Genomic DNA, 21,090 nt, shown 5'->3' with positions numbered 1-21,090 from the left:
CACAGACACTGTCACTGGATGGATCCCTGCTATTCTGGACTTTGCTTACTCCTGTCAGTTTATGACCCTTTACATCTGTGTCCAAGCTTCATATCTTTCAGTCTTATTGCCTTCATTTAAAAGAGGACTAGAAGAATAGAAAACTAATATATTCTACTATTTGCAATTCCTAGAAAGGAAAACAGTTATTTCTCATAGAGGTAGATGAAATTCAGCAGCAACATGGACACAGGCTGTGCTTATTCTCAAAAGAAATCTCTTCCTGGATTTCTACTACCTGAGGAGATATTGAAAATGAGCCTTTAAGACCTGAACTTCAATCTCATGGACTGACAGGAGTACAGGAGAGGTTTCATTATGTAGGAGCATTTGGATAAGGCTTAGTAGAGGTTTTTCAGCCACTTGACAGACCAGGTTGTCTTTTTTTGTGTGCCCTACTCTGTATAAAAACTTTTAAAAAAATAAAAATTGAAAAGTCCTGGGAATATGAGGTCAAGGGAGTTTATTATTTATTATTTGTCAGGAAGTGTGGGTGACTGCAAAGTTCAAACTTGGTGAAAAACATGATACTGATGTTTTTATTCACTTTGTTTAAGCGAGATGCCATTAACTCTGATGAATGTTGGAGAAGTGCACATTCTGAACATTTTGAACAAAGATACTTTATCCCAGTAACTCTGCTGTCTTGTAAAAGGATCAAAGAAAGGGTCACCTGGTTTTTGATAAACAAAGTGTACAAGTCCTTCATCACATTCAGTAGAGGCTACTTGATGAGCTATGGAGACAAAACAATGGAGGAAGGATCCAAGGATGTTTTCCAGAAAACAGGACATGTTTCTGAAGAGCGGATTACATAACTGAAAGTTAGCAGTGAACACATGCATGCAGGCTGCCATAGGGCTGGTTGTATGTGCAATTTGTTCTCAGCTCAACAAGAGTTTTTAAGGCTCTTGCCAGTAGTTTCAGTGTGGAAAGGACAAAATAGTATCAGATGCTGTGACTTCAAAAGCTCATCACTGCAAGCACAGGGGCCTTTCTGATTTGTGTTCTTGTGCTTGACATTTTCCATCATGTCTACACCTGTGAGACTGTGCATACCTGCACAGCTGGGAGAGGGAAGAGAATAAAGCTGGCTTCCAGTACTGACACTGAGCACTGAATGATCTCTGGACACCCACTGGAGAGCCCACACAGAGTTTGAGTATACCCAGACCTCCAGCTGATAGAGCCCTTCTCCCTCTTGTGCACAATAAAGTACAAATGGCAGTTCAGAAAATGTAGAATTACAAGTAGCACAAGAGGAGAGAGAACTCCTGAAGCCCTACTGCTCCTGGTCAGCAGTGGAAGGAAATAAGTTTAACTGAACTCATTCATTTAAATGATAATTTAAAGATCTGTTTTGTTCACAGGCATCTGAGCATGAGATGGCAGGAGGGTTCATGTGATTCAGCTTCTCCCAGTTCTCCAATAAGAACGCTGCCCAAGCTGCCAATTCAGGGTAGGAATAACAGAGTGTTCAACATGGTGACAATTTCCCAGCTCCCCAGTAAGTCTTGGATTTTTCCTTTCTTGGCTTCATAAAATAGCTTTAACCACAGAGCTCTTGGTAACAATCTGATTTCAAAACATAAACCTAATGTACTCTGTTAATGACATGGGATATAAAAATATTTCATATTCTGTCTACCCTATGAAAATTAACATTGCATTATACTGACTCTTGGCTTGATTCAGCAATTTGAATTGCCGGTTGTTATGCAAAGTTGGATTTCTGTTCTTCTGTTTTTTGACCTGGTAGAAGGCAAATTGTAAATGGCACATCTAATTAAAAAAAAAAAAAAGAGAGAGAGAAAGAAAAGCTTTTGTGGACAACAACAACATGTACCAGCAAATGCTGCAAAATTCAATTAAGGCTGAAAGAAGAAACATTGCACTAGGGAATGTCTGCTACAGAACAGGGGACGTTTTCTGTGCAATAGTCCTTCGAAGCGTACAGGAGTTGGCATCACTCTTGTTAGATCATGTTGGAGTGCAGCCTTACAGTTCTATGGAAAAGTATTGTTCTTTCTATTTGAAGGCTAGGAAAAGGGATGTGATTCATTGGTTTTAAAGGAAAAACCTATACAAGTGTGTGTCTTAAGGGCATCACCCTCACAGGGCTTTTTCCTTCTAGAGCTGATGTTTGAAGCTGGCTCATGTCCACGCCAGTTGGAAATCATCACCATCTGAGACCTGGTCCTATAATGCAAAAAATTCTCAAAGGTCAGTGGTAGTTTTGTATGCAGAGGGGATTCATAATAAACCTTTCTTAATCACTTTTCAGTAGCTTTTGTGAAGTGAGAGTTCTCAGTTCAGAGCCCAGTGCATGCCTGCAGCCAGGAAGACACACGGCAGCATCACAGGTGGTTTTGTCTGGTATCTTAGCTGGGATACTGAGCAGGTACCTGAGAGCTGTGGCCCTGAAATCACAGGGTATTGCCTCTTGCAGGTGAAGCTGTACTGAGTCAAATAAGAGCACAGTCTGTAATTAAAAAAACTTCACAGGGAAATTCAGCTGTTGAAAAGTATTTTAACATTCCAGTCTGAGACTAAGAGGTAGGGACATTCTTCATTACGCTGCCAGTTCTAGAAGAGGAGTTCTAGAAATGCTTTTGTAAAGACTGATTTATTAAAAAATGCAATGCAGCTTGTCTCACATGAGTGCTGTCACTGCGTTACCTTCAAAAGAAGGAGCTTGAAAATGGATTTTATTCAGTGTTTACACGGGTAGAGAGTAAGATACTGTGGGAGGAGACAAATTAAATTTGAGTTTGATCAGTTCATACTGAAAGCTGAAGAAAATGCAAGGAGGATGGGAAAAATTAGCTTATTTGTTGTTAATTTACTGCTTTGTTGGTTTGAGCAGTGGCTAATGTGCCTGTCCAGTGACTTAAGGATAAAGCGTATTGGGCTTTTTCTGACAGCAGCTGAACAAATTAATGCGTTTTGAAACAGATTTTTCCCTAGAAGAAAGCATCAATTCCATACCATAGCCATGCATAGAACTTCTCACAAGATGCAGACCCTCAGCTTTCTGTCCAGTTTCAACGATATTAAATTCTTGCTCTGTGTATAAACGGACAGACTCATCTCAGAAGTGGCTACGAAGGCAGGGAGTGCAGTTCATACAACAGGATCATGGAAGGAAAGAGGGAGAGAATTCGATCTTTTGCTTCAATGACATCATCAGCACACGGCAGAAGTTGGGAAATGACACCTGTCCCAGAACACAGGAGCATTTGGAAGTCATAGGCTGGAGCTGGGGCTTGCAGCTATGGCAGTCTCCTAGCAAGGGAACCTCCCTCGGTACTCCGCCAGGGCCGCTCTGCTGTGTGTGACATCACCAAGTGGAAAATGGCAATAGCACGCTAAAATACATTTGCACAAAGCATGAGATTGAGCACCAGAGTCTACAAAGATGGATTTTTCAGGAGAACGTGTCCCTGTCCAGCACAGTAATTCATCTTCATCTAATAAGATATAGAGCCCAGTCAAGCGTGCATAAATCATTCCTTGTTTGTTCTCTTTGTGCTGGGCGTGGATGGGATTAGAGTGCTTTGGACACTGTTTATGTCAAAGAGGAGAAGTGTTGCAGTGTTAAGAAAAAGGAGAATGCTCCTTTGCTGCAGGCAAAGTGTGCACCTCCATCAGTTTGCAGTCTGCTTCAAACAGCAAGTAGTGTTTGGGAGAGCAGAATACTAATTCTAGAAAAAAATTAACAAACAATGTTCTGTACGAGTTGAGAAGTTCTGACAGTGCCCTTCAGTGAAAAACACCAGCCTCAAAAGTGGACTGAGGGAGGAGCTCCTCGGCAGAAATCCCAGCTCCTCAGTTCTTTGCTGGCTGTGTTGCTCCCTTATGGTGAACTTGGGCTTTCTCCCTGAACTCAGTGTGGCTCAACCTTCCCAGAGCCTCCTGCGTGCCCTGATCTCCTGTGTGTCCAGTGCAGTGGCCCTTGAGTCGTTTGCAGACTCTAGGGAGATAGTTACAAATCGGTGAGTTGTTAGAGCGTCACAGTCGCCGTGGTGTGCCAGAGATATCGGCTGTGCTCCCCCTGCTGCACTGAAGAATGGCAGGAGCATCTCTTCCTGTGCACAAATCCATGTCATCACAGATGCCTGTGACACTTCAGGAGCAGGTAGTGGGCAGGGAGCTGCATCCAGATTATCTCACGTGAATCCCCTGAGTTGTCCAGCTGCCTCTGTGCCCCGTCCTGGGGAGTCTGTGGCCCAGGAGCAGGCACGACGTGCAAGAGCTGTGGCACACCGTGGGTAAATGAAATTAAGTGGTAAGGCTGACATGCCAAAGCAGCATTTTCTAGGCACAGCTCCTAGGAAACTTCACAGGGAGTTGCATACAATATTTGTGGCATTATAAAGTGTTATAATTCACTGCTATTATATGACCACCAGCTGCTAGCTTAAACCTACTACAATTTCTGCTCTAGAACAACCAAGCTGAAAGGTAGAATTCAACTCCTTGTGATGGCAGTCCCCTTTTTCATATATTTGCACAATATCTAGTGCAGTGGGGCACTGTTAACAATAGGAAGTTTTAGCTTTTAATTTTAATCTTCAGTCTGTCTGGGTTAGCATTTGCCTTTAAAGTGACTTAACATTTTGCATGTAATTACAGTCTCTGGATCTTTGAAAAGAACTGTTTCTCTTGAGTTTTCTGAGTGGAATAAAATACACTTATTAGCCTGTAACCTTGTTTAAATCCTTCTCCCATATGGTATTCATGTGGCATCACATATAACAATATAGGATAATAACCTGCATAAGATGGGCTATCATGAATATTGATGAACAGGGTAATGAAGATCTCTGTGCATGGTGCATGATTACATATGGGCAACCTATTGACGTAATTTCTTAAGATTAAATCAAAATAATACATGATAAACATAAGAGTTCTACCGGCTTATCTGATATTTCAATCCATTTCATGTTTGGGGAGAACTGAACTATTAATAAGCAGAAAGATCTGGTATTCAAATTAATTCTAGCAGGAAAGAAAACAATTTTGCCCTTTTTTTTCTTTACCTGTTGACTTGTGGCACAGATGACAAGCTGATATGTTTCCCTGGAGGCTAACATCTTATGTTCCAGAATCCAGGCTTTCATTAAAAAATGATGACTTGTGAGGAGATGTTCATATTCATGTGAACAGAGTGCAGGTGCTCATCTTCTCTAGTGCCTCCAGACAGCCTGAAACAACCAGTGTGACAAACAAACCACAGCTGAAACAGCCGATAGCAACTCCAGCATCAGTGTTTATTTGTGTTCTTGTTGGGTTTGATCTCCCAGCACTATAAAAACTCTGGGGTCACTGATGGATAGATGCTCTGAATCCTCCATCAAGGCCGGTCCAGCACCGTGATGAGCAATGTGTGATGGTCACTCAAGCTCCATCTCCAGGTTAACCACACTTTTTGCCCTCACTGCTCACAGAATGCATCTGCTTCACTCTGGTGATTTAAGGGCTTCTTCTCATTTCCATCCTAACTTTCTGCACCAGTCTTACCCAATTGTTATTTTATGCCAAAAATCTCTTTTTCTTAAATAGTTGTGAGCTACCACTGCATATTAATGTCTCCCCCTCGAGTGCTGCAGCTATATCAGCTCTCAACCTTCACCTCGACTATCATGCTGTGTATTCACCTGATCATGAGGACAGCTCTTCTCTCCACCTCTTCCACTTGGAATCACTTTCCCCAAGCTGTAACCAGCCTTCCAAGTGAGGGTGTACCTCAGCCATATGAAATAGCATCAACACTTCCATACATCCACCTCTTCTTTTCCTGTCTGAAAACTGCTTGCAGTATTTTCCAGACACATCACTTTGGCTGCTGACAGACAATCCCTAACTTTGACTGGTCCCCACGTCCTTTCTCACCTCAGTGATTGCCAGCTGATGAGCTCTCAGTTTGGAGCAGACAGTGCTGTCATTGATCCTGCAGCGTTACCTTGCATGCTGAGTCGCCTCCCACTCCTGTGCAAACTCCTCTGGTTCTTGCTCTTTGTTTGTTGCCACAGGGAAGCGGGGCTGTGCTTTAGGTGCTGCATGTTCAGGAGCACACAAGGCAGGAGGGATTTTTTTATACAGAAGAAAGGGAAGGGTGTGAGGAAGTTGAAGGCAGTGCTAAAGCATTCTGCTTTTCTCAAAAAAAAAAAAAATCAGCTAAATTACCCATTTTCTCCAGAGTTACTTCTGCCAAGGGAAAGGAAAGATGAAACTATGATTTTTCCAGCTGACTGTGAATGACATTCTCCTTTGGGAAGTGTTTGGATTACTGCTCAGCTGAAGTGCTGGATATAGCAGTTTTAATGTTTTCCCTCTTTGCAATGTACAAGACTATTTTAGAACTTCTCTTTTGTTATTGGTGTGGAAAACAAATTGATTTTAGGGTAATAATACAGATTCTTAACTCTATTTTATTACATATTCTAAAATCAATTTTTAACAGAAGTTTTAATTACACATTACTTTCTTTAAAAGGGCAGAAGTGCTTCAGATTGTTGATTGTGCTTGTAGAGACTTGGTTTCTTTTTAATTTTCTTCCATCCCCATTATCCCTTTCCTGTAACCAATTTCAATATTGCTAAGGAGCTTTCACTCAAATTGACATACATTTGAAAAAACTCACTAAAATTAATACATCCTGAATCAATGCTGCTATTATTTAATTTTTTTGTATATTTATTAACTTGGAACCTCTGACCCCGATATAATGGGAAGGAAGAGTCTTTTCTCTCTTTTCATAAGCAAATTTCTTGGTAAATTGCAACGGAAAATGCTCAGTCCTCCTCATTAATGGATCTGTCTTACACTTCACATGGCATGAGTTGAGCAGGAAAGGGTGGGTTTGCAGCTTACACACACACCTAATGAATTCCTGAGCTGCTTGGATTCCAGAGCTGCCCATTTGATCATTGTGCAAAGATGACAGTTGTCTCGATACCCTGATTAACGTGGAACAAAACATATTTATAACAATAGTTTATTCTAAGCCTGGAGATAAAACTGCCTTTCTGCTGCCAAGCAGTCAGCACCCACGGCATGCAATTAGCAACTTCCTTCCACTGGTTTGAAAGACATTACTATAATGGATGCAGATAGATTTTTTAGGCTAAGTTATTGAAAATTAAATAGAAAGTTCTGAAAAGAAACAATAAATGGGTTTTCCATCTGAAAGCCAGTGGCTTTATAGGGAAAATCCGTAAGTGTGGCTGGTTTCCTGTATTGTTTGCTACAGAATAGTCATTACACACTTCACAAGTGAAGGGTATTGTCATCACAATAATGGAAAAATGTGGCTGAGTTGTTAACTTGAACAGTGTGGGGGTTTTTTTTCTTTTCTGAGATAGCCTCTTAGCTGATTACATTTTTGACCACAAGCATTTCTTAAATGTTAGCCCACATTTTTCTCCTCATTATATAGATGAAACTTGTAAAGAAAACCTTTTCCAGTTTCACAAGTTTCTGATTAATCCAAAGAGCATTATAAATCTACAATAAGTTTGCCTTTTGACTAGCAGCATTTGTAATAGCTTTAAAAAAGTAATCATTAAATGACTAATAACAAGCAATTGCCTTGATGCTCCTTGTTTTCAAATACCTATCTCAATTTAATGTCTTCCTGCAAGAAATTGCCAACCAAAATAATACAAATAAAAATGAGTGGTTAAAAGAGGTCTCTAAAATTTGAAGTGGCAGGACTGGAAAAAGCATTTCTTTATTAATGGAAAAGTGTTGCTATTACAAGGAACGCTCCAAACGATGACGACCCTTCTGACGTGCAGCGTAATCAGTCTGTACATGGTATGAGCAATCTGTGCTGGGAGTTGGAGTAATGATCACCGTACCAAAAATCACCAACATTTGGCACAGGTGTCAGCAGGACCAGGAGTTCATTTGCAGATGTGGAGTCATGCAGTGGTTAGAACCGTTTCTTGCAGCAATTGCCTGAAAGTGCTAAGACCCTGAGACAGGGTGGGATTCAGTTCATTTGAGGAAGAGAGATTGCTGACGGTGCAGAAGGACGTGGAACAGGTGAAGACTTGAGCTGGAAGCAAAACATGAATGGGAGAGGGAGCATTTGTGTGTGGAGGCCAGCAGTGAGAAAGGCAGAAAGCTGAGTCCTTAGTTCACGGTGGAGTCGAGCAGTTGTCTAGATGTGTCTCTGTTTTGCCTGCAGTTCAGTAGGTTTTCCTCCTCCCCAATTTCTTGTCTGGATTTACTACTCATTTTCCTATTTTTTTGTCAAGTACTGTGTGCCGGGCAGAAATCCTGGCCAGAAGCGCAGTCAGCGGTGTCCTAAGATGTATTGCTCAAAGAACGGCTAAGACATCACTCCCAGTTCACGCTGCATTGACAGCTCAAGAGCAAAATAACCTGAAAAGTAGCAGCAAGGATGATGAAAGCTGTTAATATTCCTGCCAGAAGCGCACGGCGCTGCAGCTGGTGACGCTGAGCACCGCAGCCCTCAGCTGTGAGGTGTCTAGCACATCTCGCTGAGCAACCAAGTGCTTCCGAGGACAAGCGCTCTCCGACACGCTTCTGTCCAGCTTGGCCAGCGATAACTTAAAAACAGCTGCTCAGAGAGAAGGGAAGGAGAGAAATCGTGAGTTTGAGCTCACAGCTGAGAATTTTAGTCACTTGACTTCCACCCCAGGCTTCCTAGCCTGTTCTAAGAAAAGCAGAGTCCCCAAAACAAGACTCTGTCAGGATATTCTCCCGGTCGAGAAGCTTAATCTGGGAGAAAATCCCTTTCTGTAGAATACTGAGAGGGCAACAGGATTTCAGATGGAGTCTCTATTCCAAGGATTAATAACCTTATACATAGTAAACCCTTTTGACAAGTTCTCTTTTCTGCTCTAAGTCTAGCTGATGGACCTGGCACTGTTTTTTAGCTTAGAAGACAGTAAAATTTGGGGTATTCAGTGTGTCATGAGAATTAAAGGGAGTAAAAGAGGAGAAAGTAAATGACAGTATTCTTGAATTACGAGCTGTAAATTCTCCTGATGTTTGGAAAGACAACGTTCGGGTGACTTTTCTCCTTGAAGATTTTGCCTTGCATTAGTCACAGAAAGGAAGGTTTGGACAGACAAGCACCAGTGATGGAGTTAATCCGATGTATTGAACTGTCAGCCATTAGGTGAGCTAACAATCACTGGGCAATTGTAGGTTAATGAGCTAGATCAAGAGGGCACTTGTAAAATTTATTAATTTTATGTCCCATTTGTGGAAGCTAATGCAGTTCAGACGGGGAACCGTAACTCCCTCACCTGCAGCAATGGAGCAGCTCCATCTCCAGAGCGAGGGATGCAGGGTATCAGTGAAAAATGCAGTGGGACTGTGTTTAACATAGGGTTAGAAAATTCAATAAAGAAAAGCAGCGAGGCTGCAAACACATGAACTGGCATTCTCTCAAGATTTTAACCCTACATTGTCTTGACAAAATGTAATTGACCTCACGGAATTTCCACCCTTGCCTTTAGACCGGCTCAGAAATCGGCCTAAAGCTGCACCGAGAGCGGGGGATTGGGCGGGAGGGGGCGACTTCAACTTCCCCTCAGCGCGCCTGCAGCACGGGCTTCCTAAATTGGTTTCGGAGGAGCGGGAAAAAAATACTAAATCATCCTTTATTTATGACAGGGATTAAGAATCCCACAAGGGAGGGCGCGGCGGCCCTCGTGTGGGAGGGGGGCACGGCAGGTGCCGTGAGGGGCGGGCCCGCGGGTCGCTGAGGGCGGGAGCGGCCCGAGAGGGCGGGAGCGGCCCGAGAGGGCGGGAGCGGCCCGAGAGGGCGGGAGCGGCCCCCGGCCCGGCCGAGCCTCGGAGGAGGGCGGGCGATGCGGGAGGAGGCGCGGCGGAGCCCCCGCCCGCCCCTCGCCGGCGAGCGCGGCTCCTCCTCCGGGAGGGCGCGGCGAGGCTGCCGGGCGGTGCTGCACCCCCGGCGGCAGCCCCGCCGCACCTCCGCGCCCGGGGCGACTCCGCGCCCGCCGGGTGCCGGCGCCTCTCCCGGAGGAGCCTCTGCTGAGGGCACGGCCGGCAGCGGGCTCTGGGGCACCGCGGGGGGACATGTCGGCGGAGCGCGCCTGGAGGTAAGCAGCGGGGCGGGCGGTGCCCGCGGGCCCGGCGCGGCCGAGCCGCACAACTCGGCGCTCGCCGGCCCCCTGATCCCGGCCAAGTTGTGCCCGAGCCGGCCGCAGGCTCCCGCTCCGCTGCGGGCACCGCCCGGGCCGGGAGCGCGGCGGGACGGGGCGGGTGCCCGGCGCTGGGGCTCCCGCTGCCGAGGCGGCGTTTGCGGGGTTGTTCGCTGGTGTTTCTTGGGCTTTGGGTTTGTTTTTCTTCTTTCCCAGCGCACTCGGCATCTGCCTGGCGCGGTCCCCGCACCAGCCCTTCAGTGGCTGGGCTTTTCCCTTTCGCTCTCCTCGCGGCGTTCTGCGCGACGCTGTTGCCCTCTAGTGTTTGTGAGAATTGGTTATGGCTCTGCTGGGGAGCAAAATTTGTCAGCCTAGTGCGGTAATTATTCATAACTTCAGGTGGTTAGAGCTGCTTGGATTCCCCAAACCCCATCAGAAATGGATGTGTGTTGCTGCTCGGTTCAGCTGTCATGTGCAACCCTCGGGCAATGGCAGAAAACTTTTCTATTATTCAATTCACTACCTGGTGTGCTGGATAATTGCTTCAGGGTTTGGTGTGGTGGGGTTTTCTCTTCCTAAGAAAATGGTAAGTGAAAGAAACGCGGTTTCTCTCGCTGTCAGCATCCCAGTCAGTTCTCTCTGAAGGAATGGTGCTGAACTCTGCCTTATTAACTCTTTATTCTTGGCAGCTGTGGGAGAAAAGGGAAGTCATGGTATGGGCATGGACCAGACAGTGTGCTGAACATTTATCTCAGAGACCTCGAGCAAATAATTTACTGTTTAGATAATGATGTTTCTGCAATTGCTGAAAAATTATGGGGTTTATCTCAGAAAAATGGTGTGATGTCAAGAGCTTAAAGCTCTTCCTGTAGAAAATATTGTGTGAAGGTAAAGAGTGATATGAAGACTGAACCAAACTTCTGTGTTCTGTTGAAGTCTTCAAAGCCTTCTTTTAAACTATTTTTAAACTTTGTACATTTAATGGTTATAAATATTTTTTCCTGACAAACTGTAATGCATGAATCTCTATCCTGGATAAAAGGTGTCTCTAGTGCTGCATTAGGCAATGCAGCATGGAGCTAAGGATATCACAGGTACAGTAGAAACTGAGAACTGCTTACCTCAAGGACTTGAAAAAGAATTAAAAGAATTTCTATCCACCAGAATTGCTGTGCTGCCTAAACCATTGCCTTTTTTTTTTATTTTTTCTCACAGCTATGAGAGAATATAAGCCCTTCAATATTCACACATTCCAGGGTTTGTTATTTGATATTAAAGGGTCTCAAAGATTTGCCTTGACGGCTCATGTCTCATATCACCGTTTTTACAAGCTGAAAATGTCTTTTTAATATGCAGTTGTAAGGTCTCATTCTCAGCCTGGATTTACTCCTTTGAGCTGTTGAATACTTCAGTCAGTAAAATAATGCTGTAAGTAGGCATGCTCAGTGTTTGAATGCTAGTTTGGTGTTTTTGTTACTGATTTAACAGTCTGAGCCCTGCTGTTCACCCCAGGTTTGGTTGTGTTCAGTTGCACTTTGCTGCTTCTTGCCATATCATCTGTATATCCAAAGATTTCCATTTTAGTAACGCTAAAATGACTTCAGAATGCTTCCTTTGAGGAACTTGTATTTCTTAGTGACTGGCCAGAGCAGACCTTTATGTTCAATGCAGTTAAACAGCATTCTAATCATTGGAGATTTAAATGTCTGTAGTAATACACTAAACAATATGCCTCCTTTTTTTCTGCTCTTCATTTAAAACTCATCCTTAGTGTAATATGTCACCAGCATGTCACCAGCACTGTGGCACTGTCCAGGCAGGTAAAGAACAGCATGAGAATGATGGGGATTATTAGACGAAAATTATTTAAAATATGTCCCCAGAAAAATGTGATCTACCTGAATAATATTGATGGATACTCAACCCAGAACTAGCTCTCTTTTAGTAGTTCTTGTTGAAAAGGGTTTTTGTTACCCTTTAACAGGGTGTTTTTACTTATAAGTATGACCCAGCTGTAGTGTTTCTACTCAAGGGTCACAGTAAGCAGTTGCCCTAGCACGGGCCTGAGGTAAGACTAAACCAGAGTTTTCCTACTGGGCTATGAAAAATTTGATTTGAGAACAATTCCTCACTTATTTATGGATATTTCAGTTGAGACCATTGCTTTGGTCTCGGTATTACCACAGCGCAGAAAAGTTTCTTGTCATTTTAAAAATTGCGTTGATACTCATGACTCAACTTTAATAGACTTTTTTTTTTTTTTTAAATTCTGTGCAGTTTTATGTGCCTGTGCAGGTACCTAGTTTCTTACTTGAGCATCTTTTTTTACTGGATTGAGAACTCCTGTGAAGAATTTAGTAGGCTGCATTCCCTGGAAGAGTTTCCATTAAATTATCAGGGTGACGTGATTTACAGAAGTCAAGGATTTGGTCATTTATTCTTACCAATGAAACAACAAACTAAAGAAAGCTGCAAGTGGTAGGAACTCATGGTGTGCTTCATGTCTTTGGGGTTGCTCACAGTATTTGTTCTGTCATCAGTGCTACTTTGTTAGTGAATTTAAAAACCTGAAACAGAACAAGCAGAGCAAATGATGAACCCCCAAGCCAATCCAAATTGAAGATCTCTATTCAGATGCAGCTGTTTTGTGCTGGTTGCCTGCAGATGCCTGTAATTGTGACTGCCTAGCAGTGCTGTTCAGAGTGGTAAATCTTCTGCTTTAAAAGGTGATATTTCTTTATACTACCAGCAAGATTTTCATGTCAACTAGTTCTGGGCTTCTGCAGTAGATGACAGGAACACTGAGCCTTGCTGTCTGTGTTCATAACAAAATGCAACACTTGCTTCCGTGACTCAGCTTTCTCTTAGCAAGATCTTCTCCATAGTGAGACTGTAAGTTAAAAACCAAATTCTGAATATTCAAAGATGCTAATTTTCACCTTAAAATGAGCATTTTGGTACCTCCTACTTTGAGCAGCAGAGGTAAAAGGTTCTGGTCTGAATTTTAACATGGTGGCATGAAAATGCAAAATAGGACATCAAATGCAGGCTGTAGGAGATCAAATGCAGGTTCTTCTAAAGCAATGAGGTTCTAGATAAAAAAAAAAAAATGCAAATTTTATTGCTTCAAACCATGGAAAAATACCAAACAAATTATTCTATAGGTAAAATTTATTGTGCCATCAGCTTTGTGGAACTTTGGATTCATATAATATCTGACACCTGTTCTCAAGTGCTTTGAGGTACAGGTGGGACCATATTCCTCTGTCACTGAATTCCATGACTGTAGAAATCAAAAAGAGCTGAGACTTCTTATGCTATCTATGGGGGTTTTTTTCATGTTTTTTTCACTAGAACAATACTAACAAGCTTGAACTCTGCGAAGACTTTCTAGACTCATTCTGTTTTTTTCCTTTAAGCCTTTTTTTTATTCTTGGTTATTTTTTATTGATGTCAAAGCTAACATGACTTCTCCTTCCTTGAGTAAAGTATTGTGTTCTTTTGTAATGAAAGTGAGACTCTTCAGGTACTGTCCTCTTCTGAAATGCTGCTTCTCACATACCGTAGGTACATTGAGAATTGGACCTTTTGTCTGGTTTTACTGTAGGAAATGATAGTGAGCAAGGCCCATCTTCCCTGAAGCCACGTCTAGAGATGTGATAAAGGTCGCTGTCACAATCTCCATAGGTCCCACGGTGTGTCATGTGAGGAGCATCCCAAGGATGGCGCTGTCAGGGGGTGCACTGTGAGTTATTTTAGCTGTAGTACAGCACTAGAGTATCCAGCAAGTACTGTGGCTCAGGGGAAAATGCTGCTGTCCCTCGAGGAAAGCAACTGTATCTTGTCAAGGCTTTGAGACTGTTGATACTGTAGAATGCATGTTCTCTTTGAATTTTTTGTTTTCTTCTTCCTGCGTTCTTTTGAACTCCTGCCATACAAACCAGTCCTTAAGCAAGTGAAAATTACATGAGCCTCAAGCTGATACAAGAGCGCGTGCATTTAAAACTTGTGCCTTGCTCTGTTCCGTCCTGCTTCCTGACTGTCTCCAGCAGGGAGTGTGCCAAGTCTGGCTGTGTCCTGCTGCCTCAGAATTCCTCATTCCTCACGGAGGGATCTCACATCTGTCTTGGCAGTTCCAGCCACTCCTCCCTGCAGCTGCACGCTGTAGCCCCACGGGGGTACCTGCAATTAGGAGCTGAGGATACAATGACAGGGCTTTTCTTGAAGCAGACACGGGTTTCTGGGCTGGCTCCAGATTTTCCTCTCTATGGAATGGCATCAGGAACCGTGTCCTTGCTGCAAGTGTTTCTTGGGTTGCAACCCTTGTGTAATACCCAGTTCAAACAGCTCTGTCTCATCGGCCCTTCCTTGCTCTGAGCTTAGGTCAGTGTCAATTCTCACTTTTTCTGTCTCTGGACCAGCCAGGTCTGTGGTTATCAAAGACAAGCAGGTGTATGTACAGCTTTCCTGCAGAATGCAGTCAGTGATAATTTTAGGCACTAAAATGATGTGTTTCTTGGCATTCAGGCAGCTGAGTTGGAAACGCAAGATGAAGAGAGCCCTTGGTGTGTGTAATGAAAAATCATCTGTCTGGAAGCCTCTCTCTGGTGTTAACTCGTTCAGGGTGGAACTTCTCTTTGTCACCTGACTTGTTACCATGTTAAATGTCTCTGTTATGCCATCCAGACTGAAATTCTTGAAGCTGGTGTGGCAAGGATCAGACGTTTCAATGCTTAAGAATGTTAATTTCTTCTAAAGGTACTTCCATGTTGTTGTTTGGTCTTTTTGCATTCCTCAGGTTTTTTTTCAGACAGAAACCGAGAAGCTGGCGTTATGTTATTTTAGTCCAGCACTGATTAGTGAGCCTGGGCGAAGGGCAGGTTTCCTGCCCAAAAGCTTTGAGCAGGACTTTGTGCAGCTGCAGGTCAGGTTCAAGGCTGGGTTCAAGTCTTCCCAGAAGAGAAGGGATTGATAAACAGGTATCTGAGTAGACAGTGAGGAGAGTAAAATCCATCCAGACAGCAGGAATCTTGCTCTGAATCTTAACAATGAATGAGACGGCTCACGTACGCTCGCTCTTGATGCTGAATTCTGCGGTTTTGATGAATAGAATGCCTTGGAGTTTCTTTTCCCCTCCCTCATCTGATCTTTCTCGTTTAGTTTTACTTTATGCTCATCTTGGCACCAGGAAGATCTGTCTTCAGGGTTTAATTAAATTTGTGGACATTACATAGGTACCGTTAAGTACATGATATTTTTTAGCTTTTTTGAAAATCTGGAGCGAAAGACCAATTTGCTTACAATGTAGGAATAAAAAAAGAAACCAACCAGGACTGGAAGGATTAAGCTCTCAGTTGGGAAATGACCATGTTAATGCCACACCTTATCCTAATCCCATTTCCAAATGGACCTGGGTGCAAACTACGCTGAAGTTAGAGTGGCCATGTTCTAGATCTTCACACACCTAATATTTTTCAAGATCTGCTTTGAACCTTTGTTTATGACTTATGATCATTATTTTATGCTTGTCACACCATCCAGTTGTTTTACTAGGGAGTTTTGACAGCAGTTGTACTGCTGGCTTGAAAAATTATTCTTTCCTTAAATACAAGATAAAGCATAAGTATATCCTTAGGTGATCTGCCTGTTAGGTTTAACTTTTGATTTATTACTTTCTCTTCTCAAATTTAAGAGCTTGATTATTGTATTTTTTTTTTAATGCAAAGAATTGCCAAGTGCTTCTAACAGTCTGCAAGACTCCACAGTCCAGAGAAATGCTTTGTTTTCCTCTGATGTTGCAGGAAGGAGGTTTTGCGTTAAAAACATTCCTATAGTAGATGTAATATAGAGTGCATCAGTGTATGTTTGTACAACAGTAGTGTACGTTCTTAGTTCTTTGGAAAACTAATAAAAGATAAAATTTGTTTAATCATGTTCCCCCAGCATTTTAGGAGTAGAAGGAAGAAGTTTATAAATTTTCTTCAATAATTTGGTTGTTAGCAGCTGTCTACTTGGGAGTTAACTTTTATCTTTAGGTGAAAATAATTTCTAAAGCACAGTAAATACTTTGCTTTTACGCCTTGCTTTTCAGTACCTCTTCCTACTTTATTTGATCCTCTGAGTTGAGGAACCTGTGAGATTTAGAGACCTTCAAATGCACGTGGCAAGTAGTGGGAGCAGGAAAAAAAATACATTATTGCAAAATTTGGAGCTGTTGGTCTCCAACTCTCTGGCTGGCAGTGCTTTCTTTACTCCCCACTCGTTTAAGCGGATGATACTTCACAAGGTGATGCCTCAATTTAATCTCTGATTTTCTTTTCTTCTAGACCATACCTTCGGTAAAGCTCTGTGGAAGATAGATGTGTGTGCTGCAATGGTGACATAAACATTTCAGAGGACTGGAACAAGTTGTTGAGAATCTGTGTTTGTTTTTCCTGCTGCTGTTGAGAGCTATCTAAGGCAAGTAAACACCATGAGTTTTATCCTGAAACTTCACAGACATTTTCAAAGAACAGGAATTTTGCTGGCCACTTTTTGTATGGTGAGCATAGTTATTTCTGCCTACTACTTGTATAATGGCTACAAAGAGGAAAATGAACTTCCTGAAACCTCTTCAGAAGTGGAATGTGGTGATCCTCAACCGTTGCCATACAAGCTGATGGAGATGAAGACCTCGAAGCCAATCGATCCCCTGAGGACAGACCTGGTAGTGCTGGTGTTCGTGGAAAGCCAGTACTCAACCTTAGGCCAAGATATAATAACCATTCTGGAATCTAGCAGGTTTCAGTTTCACCTTGAGATTGCATCTGGGAAAGGTGACCTCCCAGTGCTTATAGACAAAACCAGAGGCAAATACGCTCTCATAGTGTATGAAAATATTCTGAAGTACGTGAATATGGACTCTTGGAACAGAGGCCTTCTAGATAAGTACTGCCTAGAGTACGGCGTAGGTGTGATCGGATTTCACAAAGGCACTGAGAACAGCTTGCAGAGCTTTCAGTTGAAGGGTTTTCCTTTCCATGTCCACAGCAATCTGGGTGTTAAGGACTGTTGCATTAACCCTCATTCCCCACTGCTCCAGGTGACTAAACCTTCTGAGCTTGAGAAAGGGCCCTTGCTTGGAAATGACTGGGCCGTTTTCCAGATTAATCACACAACTTATCAACCAGTGATATTTGCAGAAGTAAAGACACCAGAAAACCTTTCTCCACCTGCTGCTCCAAGTGCTCTCTATGCCACAGTCATACATGACTTGGGGCTCCACGATGGGATTCAACGAGTCCTTTTTGGCAATAACTTGAATTTTTGGCTGCACAAGCTGATTTTCATAGATGCCATCTCTCTCCTGTCTGGAAAGGAACTCACACTGTCCTTGGATAGGTACATTCTGGTTGACATAGATGATATCTTCGTTGGCAAGGATGGAACAAGGATGAACACCAACGATGTACAGGTAAAGTGTGTGCACAGACTGATGGTCAATGCAGCAAAGCGGTATTTTCATCTGAAAGTGAATAGTTGTTCAGAGTTGGAACTTGAGGGCTCCACTCAGGAGCTGTTCATATTTAATGCACTTGTTGTGAGTCTTACAAGCAGGAGGTGAATGTGGTGAGCAACAGTAAATGGCAGCATAAAATGTGAAGAGTGGACTGGGTTATTGGCTGTTTGAGATAGGTTTGGATGTCAGGAGTTGTTTGCAGCATTTCAGCTCTCTCATCTCTGTTTTATGGCACTTGCTTGCAGGGAGGGTTTGTGCTAATATTGAGCTTAAAAGCTCATTCTGTCACTAAATGACTCGACAATTTCCATGTTAATGTTTAGAGCTGTACATTCCTGAAGGTCCTTTTCCACTCTGTTGTGCTGTTCAAGTGAGGTGACACTTGTTGGTCAGTAGCACTAACATCTTCACCTTATTTCTTCCTGTGTTTCTTGTGTGCTTTTTGTGAGGAGTGTTGTCCCAAAGCAGGTAATAGGAGATCACCTTTCTCAACTTGGTCTAGAAGCTGAAAATCTATAACATCCTGATTGTTGCCCTGTTTGCACTAAAAATAAGGGAGAATGTTTTCTTAGAAGTTTGTTAATGGAATGAGGAACTGCAAGAAGGAAAGACGAGGACAGCACTGCATGCAGTGGGTCATTTTTGTTTCATTTTTAACCAAGTTTTTGGGTTTCTTCAGTGTTAATGCACTTGTCAAGCCACAGCAGCTCTGCATACTTTGCTCTCTTAAATGAAAGGTTTGAGCCTGAGGTTAAACTTTTAATTTGCTTTAAAATTGCATTTGCTCTTTTCCAAAACATTCTCTGTACATGCACTTAAAAATGAGATTTACCTCCTTGTTAAGCAGGTGTTTTCCTTAGGCAAACAAATCACATGGGAGAGAGCAGAAATAAAGGTGAAGCTTCCTAAATGGTTTTCCCATGGAGAACACGATGGCAGTGTTTGAGTTAGGTGAGTGAGCATCCTTGGAGAGTCTCCTGAATGCAAACTCAGATGGCAGGAAAAAAGTCAAGTCTGGCCAGCATCACTGGCAGAACTTGTGTTGTTCTGCAGGAGCAGCACTTTCTGGTAACAAAGTGGCTGAAATAAAGCCTGAATAAATCCATCACCGAGTTGTGCAGTAGCAGTCAGAGACAGCACGTTTTGTATTGTTTGTCTTTGCAAGTGACACCTTAGGATTGTCATTTTAAAATAAGTTGGGATGTTGAATTGCCAGAGTTATATACCAGAAGCAGGAGACTATTGAGACAAATTTGATTACAGCAGATACAGAAGGGTAAAAACCGTATTGTTTGGGGAAAATAATTTGCAGTATGTCAGAAAGTAATAATCTTCCCAAAATAAAACTGTCCCATTAAATAGAAGTAATATCAAAGTGGAAATAACTTTTAAGTAGGATAATTTCATTTATACAGAACTGTGTTCTGAAACAATGGAATCTGAAAAAAGTGTTCCCTTCTGGTTCTTCATCTACTTATAGTTAAAATGTTGTATTAAACATGTTGTTAGGGCTGTCAGATGCAATGCATCTTCATTACTATTAATATCAAAGGAGTTCTCCTCGGTGGCACAGTGACATGTGGAAGGAATGAAACAAAATCAATTTGCAGTAGTTGGAAATACGTTATTGTAAAGTGCATTTGCAGATAAATGACATCTCATTAAACAAGAGTTTTAGTGAGTTCTGCTGCAGTGACTGTGACAGAGAATTGGGCGCCGCAAGTGTGAAAAGAGGTTCTAAATGTAGACTTTGTATAATTTCAGTACTCAAGATTAGCTCATTTCCACTAAGCACACATTTTTAACTACTGGCAGTGTAGAACTGAGGGGGATGCTCTTTTGTGATTTAATTTTGTTTGACATATCTCCTTGTTCATATTTTCTGGATATACTCGCAGCTGCTAGGGCTGTGAGCTGGAAGAGAGTAAGGTGAATATTTCTACCAGTATTTTAGTCACACAAATCAGTCTGAAACTTAAGGAATCTGTCAAGAGCCAGAAGACCTCTAGGGTTGGTTCTGACTGCTCTTTGGATAGGACAGAGTTCAGAAATGGGAGGATTAATGCAGAACCAATAGCAAAAATTAGGTGGTCATCTGCTCCAAACCCCCTGCTCAAGCTGGGCCATGGCCAGGTGCCTTTTGACTGTCGCCAAGGAGAGAGATCCTGACTGCATGTAAGGTCATGGTTTCAAAGCGATTTCTTCTTTAGACATCTAAATTAGGTTTGCAAAGTGGCCAGAATAGTTAGTATCTGGGGGCTTAAACCCATCAAGGTGTAACTTCCCTCTCCTTTAAAGTGTGTGTAAATTGGAGTTAAGCACTTAGAAAAATTGCTGTTATGAGGTTTAGTGGTAAGTTTTTATCAGTGTTATATATTGACCTCAGGAGAGGTCAGATTAAAAGCAGACCCTCTAAAATGAGTATCTTCTATACCTCTAAAGAGGAGGCAAAGTGGTGCTACTTCAGCTCGAGTACATGTAGTGTCAGGAACACAGTCGTAAAGAGCCCTTCTGAAAACCTTTTACAAACACAGTTTATCAACCTAAACCCTGTTGTAAATGCTTTGTTTTGTTAAACAGCTGGTTAAGTTTATTCTAGTTTCACCACAGCTTCTTCAATTAAAAAAAAAAAAAAATAAGCACCCCACCAACTTGAAACGGTGGTTCAGATTTTCAGAATAAGTACCTGTTAGAGATTTGCCTGTCTCTGTGTAACATCTGGGCTGATAGAACATTGTTCTTCGAGGTAGGATACTGAGTAGCTGGCACTGTGCATCAACAATAACCATCCATCCTCATATGTATGTACTTTATCTTCCTCTGGTATAATAGAAATAATGGAAGAGAGTGTTTCCATGCTCTAATTGCCTCCCACTTTGAAAATAAGCTTGGTAATAATCAACTCAACATTCATTTTTCAGTAGGTTTTTTTCTCTCCTATTGTCTGTCAGACAGGAGGGACCATTAGGCTGTGACAATGTTATATTTTATTTTCCTTGTTTCTTTTAGAAAGACTTAAGAGCCTGTGCACTGCAAATAATTCATTTAAATGGACATACAGAGAATAATCTATCTAGATTTCCACAGAATAAGTTTATCCTAATAGACCGTGATTGTCCTGGCTGACAGTCTACTAATTTAATATCTTTTTTTGTTACAGTTACTCTTTGTGAAATTTTTATTACTGTAAGGCGTTGGGATTTTTCAAGGGAGAAGCAGATGATAAAAGAGGGGAAGTTAAATGTGATTTTTTTTCTGATGGCAGTTTGTTTCAAGCTGGTGGTCTAGGCTGTCTACCTTTCCCTTCGTTTCCCCAACATACACACTTTCTGGAGATCCCTGAGAGTTAATCACATTTTTCAAAGGTAAAGTTAGAACACTGCCAAATTATTATTTCCTAAT

The 21,090-nt window shown here is 42.3% G+C and overlaps 1 protein-coding gene across 3 annotated transcripts in view; it reads left to right on the top strand.

The window, feature by feature from the left end:
• LOC102102170 (bifunctional heparan sulfate N-deacetylase/N-sulfotransferase 3) overlaps positions 1-21,090 on the top strand; it is a 338,929-nt gene that overhangs the window by 276,581 nt on the left and 41,258 nt on the right. The window contains exons 1-2 of one of the 3 annotated variants that reach the window (XM_088056445.1): positions 9,985-10,148; positions 16,517-17,643. In XM_088056445.1, coding sequence (XP_087912571.1) covers positions 16,663-17,643 — 981 coding nt within the window. In that variant the 5' untranslated portion in view covers positions 9,985-10,148; positions 16,517-16,662. Of the gene's footprint in view, positions 1-9,984; positions 10,149-12,906; positions 13,083-16,516; positions 17,644-21,090 lie in introns of those variants that run through there. The other 2 variants (XM_088056448.1, XM_088056447.1) reach the window with 2 other exon arrangements.

This window comes from Pseudopodoces humilis, chromosome 6, assembly GCF_049639895.1.
Source record: "Pseudopodoces humilis isolate 2021_Gansu_Grassland_sample_001 chromosome 6, ASM4963989v1, whole genome shotgun sequence".
NCBI lineage: Eukaryota > Metazoa > Chordata > Aves > Passeriformes > Paridae > Pseudopodoces > Pseudopodoces humilis.
The sequence above is the reverse complement of the archived record's forward strand: the minus strand, read 5'-3'. Positions and strand labels throughout refer to the sequence as shown.